The 12,961-nt window shown below is 35.8% G+C and overlaps 1 protein-coding gene across 4 annotated transcripts in view; it reads left to right on the forward strand.

Annotated features, from left to right (window-relative positions):
- RFC1 (replication factor C subunit 1) overlaps positions 1-12,961 on the forward strand; it is a 41,943-nt gene that overhangs the window by 17,460 nt on the left and 11,522 nt on the right. For all 4 annotated transcript variants that reach the window (XM_054203603.1, XM_054203604.1, XM_054203601.1 and 1 more), the window contains 8 exons: positions 5,590-5,822; positions 6,531-6,605; positions 8,346-8,423; positions 9,226-9,313; positions 9,409-9,710; positions 10,836-10,943; positions 11,468-11,647; positions 11,962-12,066. In XM_054203603.1, the coding sequence (XP_054059578.1) occupies positions 5,590-5,822; positions 6,531-6,605; positions 8,346-8,423; positions 9,226-9,313; positions 9,409-9,710; positions 10,836-10,943; positions 11,468-11,647; positions 11,962-12,066 (1,169 nt within the window). The remainder of the gene's footprint in view (positions 1-5,589; positions 5,823-6,530; positions 6,606-8,345; positions 8,424-9,225; positions 9,314-9,408; positions 9,711-10,835; positions 10,944-11,467; positions 11,648-11,961; positions 12,067-12,961) is intronic.

Consider the following 12,961-nt stretch of genomic DNA (forward strand, 5'->3'; position numbering starts at 1 on the left):
TACTGAATATCGCTATCATGCAGTAAACTTTCAGCAGCTAAACCAGGACGTGAAGTTTCATTGTATGGTGAGGATTCATATCTGCTTTTGTGAAATGATAAAGCTGCTATTATGGTAAAAGTAACCAGTTCAAGTGAATAAAACTCTCTAGAATAAACTGGAAGGGGTTAATGGACTCATAATTTCTAATTGCATGCCAAGGTAATACACACAGCAGTTTCTATGCCAAATGTGAGCATTTCATTTGGAAGGAGCTGCTGTAACTGAGGGTTTTGCAGATAAAGATCACTTAATTCACTTTAAATATATTCAGCTTTCTCATATATCTTAATGCTCCCAAAACTTCTTTCCAAAGATATTTTTAAAAGATAAGTATACATGTTTGACTAACCCTTTTGTCCAGTACATAACAAATAAAATTCCATCAAAAGGTACGTAGTTTCGCACTAAAGTATATAATTACAATTAGACATGGTGGTTACTGCGTTGTGGTCTTGGATCCCAGAACCTTTTTCCCCTCAAAGTAAAAAATGACAGAGGCAACTTCTTGAAATTATCTTTGAGAGTAAATTTTTCCAAATTTACATTTGGAAAATCAAAATGTAAATTTGATTTCAGGGGAGTAAAGCTGGAATGGTTCTGATAAGCTTTATATTTTTATAACAGCATGGAACCTTGACATGTCGATACAGGCAAAGCGCTCACAATTGTGGTTTAAAGTGCATGTTTGTAGTACATCTAAAATCAAATAGCTTGCTGAGAAATGACTTAAAAAATCTAAATGACTGTACAGACCAGTTTGGAATGTAGGTTGCAATTACTGTGTTTTAAAATGTGGAGGAAGATAGGAACTTTGCTAGTCACACATAGCATCGGTTCTTTTTGGAAAGAGTTACAGGGGTTGAGTTTGAATAGTCTTGCTGGCATTTTTCAGAAGCCGTGGTTATCTTAAAGATAATCTTCTTAAAGATTTACTTTAAGCAAAAGGTGAATACAGAACTCAGTCCTACCAACTGTTGGGACTGTCGAGTGCTGACCAGTGCATATTCAAAATAATCAAAACTTGATACAATGACTTCTTTTCATACATGCACTATTTTCCCCACCCCTAACTTTAGCTTGGACAGCAATACTTACTGCTCTAGACTTCAAGTTCGCTAGGACAGGAGCTGGTTTAATTACTTGTGCAGACATGGTGCCATTGAAACTGAAGAATGTCTGGAATATTGTCACTTTATATAAGTAATGTAGACTTAATGACTTTTGCATAGGATATAGTCCTTTAGCTCCCTATAGAAATCCTTATGTAGTAGTAATTGGTGTACAAACATCAATTTAACATACATTTATCATAATGAGTTACTTGGAACCTGTAGATGCCCTGCCTATATTTAGGGTTGGTTTTATAACATCACAGTAAGAGGTTGTCTCTGCCTTAAATTTTTGCATTCTAAACAGAATAAGAACCAGGGAATATGCTCTATACTGATGAGGAACTCGACAGTACAGAAGTGAATGAAATATGTTCTGAAGGCTGCCTGAGGATCTGTCCTATGCTGCTTGTTGCCATTGTCCCTTCCCGCAATAGACTGCTCCCTTTTTAGGTTGGCTGAACCTGAGCCTTTTAAAATGATCTGAATTTAAACAAATGTTTAAAACAGCCTAGATAATTTTGATAGCGCCCGGTTAGGGAATGACTGCAGATGTTGCTCTGTAATCAGCAGGTGAAAGCCTATTGAAAAAGGGTGAGGGTAGGAAAGAGGAAGAGGAATAACAAACAGTTACAGGTGGGTTGCAGGTGTTAGTTTATTAACCTAATTGTGCTACTGTTAGAAGAGTATATAAAATGAAAGACAGATGTGCTTTAATACCATGAAATAGTTCTTTAAACCCCCGGGATTTAACAGTTGTTTTTTGTTGCTAGGGAAGTTGGGCCTTGTACATTGCCTGGCATAATAGGTCCCTGCTTCATGTGTAGTGTTTGCATCCAAAATAATTAAACACAATCTCCTGGTTGTCATGCCTTGTCTGTTCCATTAATCACATGATTAGCTTTCTCTTTGTAACATCTACTTAATTCCCAGAAAACTAGACTAGAATACATGGTCTTGACTTGGGTTTGTAATTCAGAGCTAATCCTGAAAAAAAAACCCAAATGTATGCTCAGGGCATTTTTTCATGGTATAGCACAGACAAAAAAATATGTCAATATAAACAGGAAATACTGTTCTTGGAGTAGTCTTGTTATGCTATACAAAGATTGAGCAACATAAAAGTAATCTAGTTGATGATAAAATTGATTCCTTTTTCCTACTTTGTGAAGTCTGTGCCCCCATGTGAGGCTATCTCAACTGTTCACCGAGCAATGGCTATATGAATGCAATTAATCTACAATTTTTATAAGCTAAAATCTTGAATTTTCACTTTTATTTTCCCACAAATTATTGTCTGGCTTGTATGAATGAGAATGTCTCTCATCTTTTACAGGTCATGTGTTGAGAAACACTGACCTGAATAGTCCAGCAGCAATACTAGGACTCTTGATTTTTTCAAAGTTGTAAATGAAGTCACCCTCAAGCTTGTGAGGAAACTGAAAGTGTGCAACTGATGAACTTTGCTGTTCACTGCTGTAGCAGTAGGCATGCACGAGCAGTTTGTTGCAAGGAAGAAGTGTTAAGGGTTTTACAGAAAAAGTTGATGTTCTTAAGTACTTGAAATAAGGGGAGTGCCCAGAGATCAGACGAATTTGTGATGTACTTATGAATTTCCTGAACCTGGGATGAAACTGTAGCCTGAATATTTGTCCCCTAAAGCATTTTTTGAAATCCACTTTATAGAATCGGTGTGGTTTTGTTTCCTAATGGCCACTTTCATGTTCTCATTCTGCCTTTTCTTTATTTACTTCTATAGACGACTGTTCGTAAGTGCTGTGAGTCTCTTGTCCTCCTTCAGACACCGCCTGCAGTCAATAAATGCTTCTAATCCTGTCGTTTCTAGGAAGGACATAATTAAAGCAAAGCTGTAATTATTGGTAATGCTTAGTACTGGTATCATAAATGACTCAATTCCCCATCCTTTTTAATTAAAACCTAATCATGTTTACTCTGCTTCTTTCTGCTTGAGAGAAAGCAATATCCTGTTGTTTCTTTGTTATTTAAATAGTTATGAGTGAATAATGAAAAAAATCAATATTGCATGCAGATCTTCTGATAACAGTAGTGTTGAGTAAAGATTCTTTTCTAGCATGGAACAGTCCTTAGCTTAAGAAAAGCTGGGAGCAGGGGGGGGCAGAACAGGATGTGTATCTTCTTTTCAAGACAAATAAATGTAATTCCATCTACATTAACTGTTAATTACTAGCAATAGGTACATTTTACTCCTGCAAATGCATTTTCTTGTTAAACTAAAAAATTTAAAAGAAGCAACAATATTTCTGAAATTAAGTTTGAGATAAGCAGGCTCCTATTCAGACCTCAAACTACTGAAAATTAGGAGCTAGTGTCCAAATCTCCCGGACATGTAATAGTTTGTTAAATTGAGCTAAATGGCAGTAAGAGATTTACTGTTGCCTGGGGAAAGTAAATTGTGTTGAGAATAGTAAGGCTTTTAGGTTTGTGCTAAAACTCGCTGCTGTCAACTGAGGGACCTGGGCTTGAATTTTCTCTCATATATTGCTTTGTGAATTGAATTGGCTAAAATGCCACTTTTTCATAGATAAATTCTTATCTTTAGGCATTCTTGATTAAACCGCTGAACCAATTTCCTCCCTTACAGATGTATCTTTATTTTATTTCTCTTTCTCTCTGAACTTTTTCTCCCAGGAATAGTCAGGATCCCCTTTTGTACGTGTTATATTCTGCTTAGTAAGGGTTCAGTACCATAAAGTTACAGCTGATGCCGAAAATGCTTGTTACTGCCATTTACTGAGAAAAGGTGAAACAAAAAAATCCCACCTGTTTCCCTCTGCATCTGTCCAGTATATAACAAATATTATAGATGTTAGACATATGACTTCATCTAAACTTAGGGAAGTGATTAAAAAACCAAAATTTTGTATGAAAAGAAATACGGGGGCTAAAATTAGCGAGAACTGGAAAATGAACATATTTTTTTAATAATACTGTCAATATAAGTTCCATTATAAAACAGATGTTTAGAATTTCTGTGTTTATCATATATTGAGGGGTGTGTCTGAAACATCTTTATTTTGAGAAAAGTAAAACCAGACTTCAGTTAGCGGCATGCAAATGAGACAGCCTCTGTTTCTGTTCCTCTCAAGACTTTGCACTTCATTCCTTCTGTGTCTAATGTGCATTTGGGGGATTTTCTTGAAGTCTTGCCCTTGCGCACTTTGAGTTTTTAGAAGAGTTCACAAAGAAAGTGCTTTTATCGCCAGTCGAGAAGTTTGTCCAGCGATGTTTGTCTTCTGTGCTGTCATATTAATCTAATCCTTTGGCAATGATATCTGTAGGTTTTTGTATGCTCCAGTGATAGGGTTTCATTTGTGTAACTGTCACTGAGACTTCATGACGTGACGCAAAACTCTTTGAAGTCCTTGGTAATCTGTTTTGTTGATTGATTGACTAGATGAAGAGTTTGGGTCCAGAGCGAATAAATGGCCATCAGATCCTCTTTCTGTCTTTCATTGCTGGAAAGACCGTGTCCTGGCTATTATAAAATAGTCCTAAAAGGAAAGATTGAGTTTTTGTTCAGTGGTCTGTGGGCTAATTCTTAATGATACTGTGTATGCCACTTTTTCTTCTCCTTTTAAACTGAAAAATCTATTTTGTATGTTGACCTCTTGTCTGATTTCTGTGTTCTGTGAAATGGCTGCATTTCTTTGAGAATGGTTTTGTCTGTAGTGAAAGGAGAGGGTGTTTAAGTGCAGAAATGTAGAGGATGTAGAATAGCTCATAGAATCTCTGGCTAAGAGGGGAGAAAGTAAAACATGGAGTTAAACTGTTTCTGCTAAAACATTCGTAAGCTATGAGCAGTACTTTACAAATAACTGGTAAGCTTATTCAAGAAGCTTTTTGTAAATACAATGTTCTAATATTCCCTGGTTTACAGTGTACTATTGAGAGATTCTTAAGAATATTCAAGTCTACAAAGCCTGTATTAGCTGCTCTGTTAATGAATACTATGAAGTAATGAAATAAATGTAGCTTTGTACTTCACATTTTATGTGGGGGAAGAGTTGTGCTGTTCAATTTGATGTCACATTAATTAAGGAGAGGGCTCAAATTTCAGTGACCTAAATATTTTTCCCTATAATACATCTTCCCTATGTAAGAAGGAAAGGTGTTCTTTGTGAACTTCTGTAAATGGGAGGTAACGTATGAACACAAGTAACAAACTTTGTGTTTTATTTCAGTACTCAATCTATTCAGACTTGAGCTATGCTATTAAAAATGCTAAATACTATGTGTTATTCAACTCAGCCTTTTTTCCAAATAAGTTCCAAACACCTGTAATCATTTTTTTTAGGATCTGGGTTGATGTAATCTGCCAAAATAGTTCTCTTGACAGTTCCATTATAAGAACTTAAGTTCCATGTACCAGAAGTAATAGAATACTCTTCATGTTTAGATGAAGAAGATGACTTTGTCAATAAAAGAATTTCCCTGAAACCAAAGGAGAATGGGACGTCAACTATCGGTTGTCCAGGAACAACTACAGTGAAAAAGGAAGATGTAAAACCACGACCTAAAAGCAAACCATTATCTCCAGTGAAACAGACTCCCACCTCAGCACTTGATTATTTTGGGACAAGTAGTGTCCAGCGATCAGAAAAGAAACTGGTAGCAAGTAAAAGGAAAGAAGTGAGTACTGATGATGTTCTTTTAGACTGCTCGTGTGTCTCAGATCAAAATGGCTAGTTTAATGACTGCGAGGAGGTACTTAACTGCTTGTCCTACTTAGTCTTGCTTTTTAATGACACTCAAGTTCAATTCTGATGGTATGTGTGAGCATATCAAGTCCTCCAACGCAAGGTTAGAGTAGCATTTCCATCTTTGAGAAGATAGCACAAAGTTGAAAATAGTATTTTCTCTATTGCTGCTTCTCAAGTGACTTCTCTTAAAATTAAGTAGTTTTCTGAGATGAGCAAGTGGATGGGATAGCTTATAGTTGGGGGTGGAGGGTAGGAGGGAGAGGAAGGAGGTTGTTTTCTCAAGCTTTATGGCACATACCTTTGTGGAATAACAAAGGACCAAATAAAGAGTGGGGGAAACTAAAAGTTCGCAGTGTAGTTGTTGATTTCTCTTTCAAGCTGTCCAATTGTGATAGCTTCAGAGGTGTTCAGCGTTGTTTAAAGAAATATTTATATTATAGCACAGTTTTGAATAGTAAAATATCTTGAAAACAGCCTTGTTTAATAATGTTTAGGTTAGAGAGCTAGGAATAAAATGCTGCATGTCTTATTCCTGGTCCTTTTCTAGAAGTAAACAAAATGAATTGTCCAGATTAAATTATTATAATTTACACAATATTAGAGAAACTGAACTGTTGATCTTTTTTCTTAAATGTAGCCTTCACCAAGCAGAGACAGCACAGTAGATGATGAGGCCATTGCTAAGCAACTGCAGCTTGAAGAAGATTCAGAGGTAAAAGCTCTATAAATTTGTTGCTGTATGCCAAGAGCAGTTTGTTTAACTTAAAATTGTTTTTCCTTAAGAAATGAAGATGGACTTTCCATGTATTCTATACATAAGTGTAATAAAATTCATCTGTATACTTAACTTTGGCACATATGTGCAAACCTAGTCGTGCAGTTATTTTTATGGGCATTATTTCAGTTACGTAAATAGAACATCTCACTTAATCTTTTTTTTGTCTTTTCAGACTTTCTCTACCTGTGCAGTTGATGTGTCTTAATAATTTTGCTTTTCACAGAGAATTCAGTTTCTGTCTCCTTGTGTTTTTGTTTTGTTGTTTTTCGTTCCCTGGAGTGAAGTGCCATCCATGGTTGTTTTGCTTGTTGTCATACCAGTTTTCTTATAGTGGAGAAAAATGTGAATAACCCTTACATGTGTGTCTTAAACTCTCCTGTTTGAACTGGTGCTAATATGAGTGAAAGCTACACTTGTCATACATATTTACTTATTATGGGAAAATCAGTTAATTTCCTGTGTACTGGTAATATTGAATATCCTTTGAAAGAAATATATTGAACATGCAAAACTTAATTTCATCCTTGACCGCTGCAGAGGTGTGATGAATCTGCTTTTCATCTATTAGAAAGATAAACAACCTGTCAGGAAAAACAAGGTGTTGTCTTTCATTTGGACTGATCTTATCTATAATACTTTCATTGTCTATATGTGTTATTGAAGGAATGTACCTTTGTCCAGGTGTATCTGCCTCAGTCTTGTTTGTATTTGGTAGTTGCTGCCCTTCCCCTTTCTCACAGAATCTTGTAGCATGTTAGACTTCAAGACAATTATGAAAGGATTTTTGTTGTTTTGTTAAAATACTGGTCAATATTTCTTGGCAATATACGCTATTTGGGAATAGAAGAAGTTTTCCCCAAGGGTCCATATTGGGTAGGAAAGGTAACTGATGATCAGTTATTATTGTAGGTGTCACGTTTATTTTCTTAGGTGAAATAAAAATCAAACCATCATGGCTTTGTTTTACGATTAATAAATAACTTTCTCAAATTCCTTGTGCAGTATTTGTTCTTACTGGTTCTTCTGTCAAAGAAAATCAGTTGTGTAAGTAGAAATATTAAAAAGTTAAAGTATATTTGTTTCCATAAAGTAAACAGAACTGGCAACAAGAGCTGGGACTAAGGGCAATAGCTAAATTCTCCAAACTGCCATAATTTTTTCATATGATATGTTGCTGGCAGTAAATGAGAATAAAACATTCATTATTGAGACGTAATACTTAACAGACATTGTTCCTAGTTGTGCTTTGGGACTGCTTTTGGAAGTTTTCTGAAGCCAACAGGTTGCATCATGGTGCAAGCTGATTGTTGTGAGATCCTGCCTTCAAATTTTGATTGTTTATTAAATGAAAAGGATACACAACAATAGAAAATATGAAGGGACAGAAAATCTCTTTGAAAACAGGTTATACAGTTTATTAATGTTTCTAGTGCAACAAATCCAAACTCTACTTTTCTCGCTAGATTTCAGTCTCTCTTTTTGGGCGACACAAGTAATTCTTCAGTGCCACTTTCAGAAATTCTTCTGCCTCTGGTAGGATGCATTTTTTCCAGCTGTCTTATTTTAGATAAACTTTTTGTCTTGAGTTTTAAAAAAATACAGTAGAGTTAAAACTTGTCAGACGTGAGCCTGAAAATCTCTTTTGTTTTGTGGGTTTTTTTTTTTTCCTTTCAGCTGGAGAGACAGCTGCATGAAGATGAAGAATTTGCTAAAACTTTGGCCATGTTGGATGAAACACCACAGAAGAAAAAGGTGAGTTCTTTCTAAACTTTAATTTTTAGAAGTTGCGTTGCTGGGAGTGTTCTTACTTAGACACCTAACCTTTGTTCTGAGACTTCATAAAAATGTGTTAAAAACAGCAAGAAAGTGTTAGTGTAAAAATAACGTACTTATCATACTTTCCTTCTGGATTTTCCTCACGCAGTAAATAAGTGTCCTTCATAATCAGACAGCAGACACCGTTGCATCTTTGTGCTCTCCGTTTCTGTTGAAACGGGATTTTTAAGTTCTAGTTCTAATTGAGTGAAGTGTGCTTCTGAAGACTCATACTTTAGATTAGCTATAGCTCTGTTGGTTTGGGAGGACCAGATCAAGGAAGAGAATACTCTCCTTGCTTTGAGAGAAGGGGCAAGCCAGGGATGTTGAGAGTTTTGAGACTAACCCCAGTAGTGGGAGTCTTCCCAGTTCTCATAGCTTGCAGTGTAAAGCACAATCAAATATTTTCTGGGTTGTACATCAAGTCTCTCAGAATTTAGGATTGCTGATTTTAATATAGGAAGTATTAGTACTTCTACACTAATAAGTAAACTGATTTGGATCAAAATTTACTGTAACCTGGAAGTCTGTCTGGCCTTTGACTTAAGGAGCGATAATGTGCATTGCTGAGTGCAGAATTTGCTTGTCTGCTTTTGATGGACATTGTGTTCTGACTTGTGGTAGGGATCAGCTTTGTTAGATGTTATTCAGTCTGTTGTACTTAACAGTAGGGAAACTCGGGGATCTGGACTTAATGGTAGCTCAGGACCTCTGACTTTGGCATTGTTTGTTTATTTAGGCTCGTAAAGATTCAGGAGGAGAACAAACAGTATTGAGCACCAAGACCAGTCCTAATGTGGTGGAAAGATATAAGCAGTCGGAAAGAGGTAGGACATGGAACATAGAAAACATTTCACCAATTTATAATATTAATGAGATACATTCTTACGTGTGTGCTCTCTTTCCCCTGCCTCCTTTCAAGTGAAAGCAACAAATTCGACAGGTGAAGCAAAGAATTACGCTGCAAAGCAGCAAACTAAATCTGAACGTTCAAAAGGGTCTCCTTCATCCCCACAGTCATCTGATGGTAAAACAGCAAGAGAGTTGATGGATAAGACATTGCCTTTGAGACCTAGCTCTAAGCTTGTATCTCTCAAACAAAAAGAAGAGGTTGCTGAAAAGGGAAGAGGTGCTCAAAGTTTAGTATCAAAAGAAAAAATTGCTTCAAGGAAAGAAGAGAAGACAACACCAAAGAAGGAGAAAATTTCCCCCAAGAAGAGTGAGGTAGGAGCTATCAAAATTAATTCAGTTGGCTTGGTGGAGTTTGCAGGAAAACTGTTTTTGTTTATTATTGTTTGTGTGTCACTGTTGTAGCTTGGTACTTTGAATCTTTTTAAAACTTCAAAGTCTGGTAAGGCTTTAAGTTCCTAGCAATTGTAAAAAATATAGGAAAAAAAATTATCTAGAAAAATGTAAATTAAATGTATGAAGGAACTGAAAATTCTTTAATGCTCGTTAAGGTATGCATATACACTGCAAAATCAGTTCAGTGTTTTTTTCATGTTCAACTTTCCTGAAAAAATGCAGAATTCTTACACTTACCTAGTGAGCTGTTTATGTGAGTGTGGTGATCTTGTGGATCTATACTGCTATTAGAATGATAAATGGGTTTTGTGTTTGTTTTTGTTTGTTTTTTTTTTCCCCTTCCTTCTCCTTCCTAGATCTCCTGTTTCTGAAGTGTATTTCTTATGGTAGGAATATAATATAGTTTTCTTCTGTCTGATACAGCAACTGCAACTATTGAACACTGGCAGTTATTGGCATCCTCAAACCATACTTTTTAATCATAAAGTACAAATTTTCACACACAATTTTCACACTTAAATAACAGTTATATTTGGGAGGGAGAGCTTGCAACTTTTTGGGGGTGAATTTTAAATATTTTTTTGCTAATTAAAAAGCTTAAATGTTTCTTAAAAATACAAATACTATCAAGTAGGCTTTCTGTAACTGTAGATCTTGTCTATACCTGATCATAATTCTGAAATAAAATAGGATGTGAATTTAAAGCACCAATTAAGTGAGCATGTACATGTGGAATACAGATGAATCTACAGAAACTTCACAATAAACAATAGCTACACTTTTTTTTAAAAAACTCTCAGGTGAGTTTTGGAAATCTTTTTAAAAAGAACAACAAAAAAATACCTCAAAACACAAGCACCAAAACCAGAATAAGCTTCGGTATTGCATGTTAATAGATTAAAAACAAGTGTTAGGACTTAATTCTCCTTTGGTGCATAAAAATGTCTTAAAGTGGGATACTTCAGTTTATTTTGTTGGGTTTTTTATATATGTAATATGTGTATTAATATTTTCTTTTTTTTCTCCCCCTCCCCGCTGCCCAAGTCTGTAAGTCCTGAGGACTCTGAGAAGAGGAGAACCAATTATCAAGCCTACCGAAGCTTCCTTAATCGTGAGGGTCCGAAAGCACTGGGTTCCAAAGAGATACCTCAGGTGAGTTTGGCTACAGCAGAAGTCCGTATGTAGAAGTGGGTGTGTCATAGACTTACTGTTATAAGTCATCTAACAAATATCAACTAAACTATTTAAAAACCTTCAGATGGGAAGTATGTATTGGAAAAAGCTAAACTGTAATGCAAAGCAGTGACTAAATGTAAGGAAATATACAAAGAAATTAAATTCAGTACTTGATTTATGAAGTCATGATGATGAAAAATAGTTACTGCTCCTAAAGTTGAAGATTGCTGTTTACTCATTTGAGTGACATGCTGTGCTTGAAGCACAGTGTGTTACAAGTATGATTGATCAGGTGAACCATGTGCAAAATTTTGTCTGTAGCTAGTCCTTTTAATGGCTTTTGAACTTTTAGAACTACTACCTAGCTAGGGTAACCTAGGCGTATTTTTAAAGTTTCATAGGGTACTTGATATGGTAGGGGGTTAAAAAATTTATGGTGAAGAGATATTTGGTAGGATTGCATCAGGTAATGGCATTTTCCGCAATGCTCTGGTTCTCAGGGAGCTGAAAACTGCTTGGAAGGCCTGACATTCGTAATTACAGGCGTTTTGGAGTCTATTGAAAGAGATGAGGCCAAGTCTCTGATTGAACGTTACGGAGGAAAAGTAACTGGCAATGTCAGCAAGAAGACAAACTATCTGGTTATGGGGAGAGACTGTGGCCAATCTAAATGTGAAAAGGTGAGCGTTTCTGTGCCTGAGCGAAGTAGAAGTGAAACTGTGAATTGTTATCTAACTGCATTGGTTTTCAGTATCTCTGACAAAAGGAGGCAGTACTACAAATAAAGTGCATGTTGAAAAAGAAAAGTTGCCTAAAGTTTTAGGGCTTTGTTTTGTTTTTGTTTTTATATATATACATACATGCACACATATAAAGAAACAAACCTGTGGTTATTGTGTTCCTTAGCCCAGTCTTTACTGGAAAGCACTTTGAAGTGAAGTATGTAACTCCTTACTCTACTTGAGCTTACTTTTAATTCTTTCTTTGGCTCCAGGCGTCGACTTTAGGGACAAAAGTTATCGATGAGGATGGCCTGTTTGATCTTATTCGAACTATGCCAGGCAAAAAGTCCAAATATGAGCTGGCAGCTGAAACAGAGGTTTGTTTATTATGAACTTACTGAGCTTTTGTTTGTTTTTTTTTGGTTTGATTTTAATTGAAAGGAGTTTTGGTCTTCTGTTCCAGTAACAGTAACCCTACAATTGTCAGTTTGACCTTCTAGGTTGAAAGTATTGAATCTGAAAATTTCACGTTTGTGTTTAAGACTTCTGCTTGGGAGCTATAGGGTTTTTTCCCACCTTTCATTTTATATTCTGACATTATTCTGTATTTTAGGTATCTGACTAAGGGGGTAATTTTATCTCCTTAGATGGTTTCAGTTTTAAACTCTGAGTATTTGTTTATTACTTGAAATAACTAATTGTTGCTGATACTCTCTGGTACCCAGACAGGCCCAATATAAAAATCATACTCTAAACATGGGACAACTATACATAAACCATGTGAATACGCAACAGATTTTGTCTTTATGTGGTACTTGAAGTAATAATGGTAAAGGTAAATTTTTCAGGCAATACTGTGAAAACAGTAACAAGTTTTTTTTATGCACTTTTAAATTTAGTCTGTAGTAGCTGATAAAACGTTACTAAAATCTCTGTTAGCTCTAGCATGTTGTGCATTCAGTATAGCTGTTGCTTTGGCAGTTCTGATGTGGCTAGACATTAATTATTACATGGAAAGATACTATTGGGGTCTTAAGGAAAAGCAACTCTAAGCTTACTAGCTGATTTCACTCCCTTTGAATTGTTTTGGAGTGAATGCTTTCTGGGGTTGTGGTTTTTTTTGGGTGAGGGGTTTTTTTTGTTGTTTGTTTCTTTTTGTGTTGTTGTTAAATAACTGTAGTTCTCTTAAATGTGTATTTGAGAGGAGTGTTCCCTTACTAGAAACAGGGTTATTCCCTGTTCCTCCTCCTTTTATCCACGTGTTCCTAGTGT

Source organism: Rissa tridactyla, chromosome 5 (genome assembly GCF_028500815.1).
Source record: "Rissa tridactyla isolate bRisTri1 chromosome 5, bRisTri1.patW.cur.20221130, whole genome shotgun sequence".
In the NCBI taxonomy this organism is placed as follows: Eukaryota; Metazoa; Chordata; class Aves; order Charadriiformes; family Laridae; genus Rissa; species Rissa tridactyla.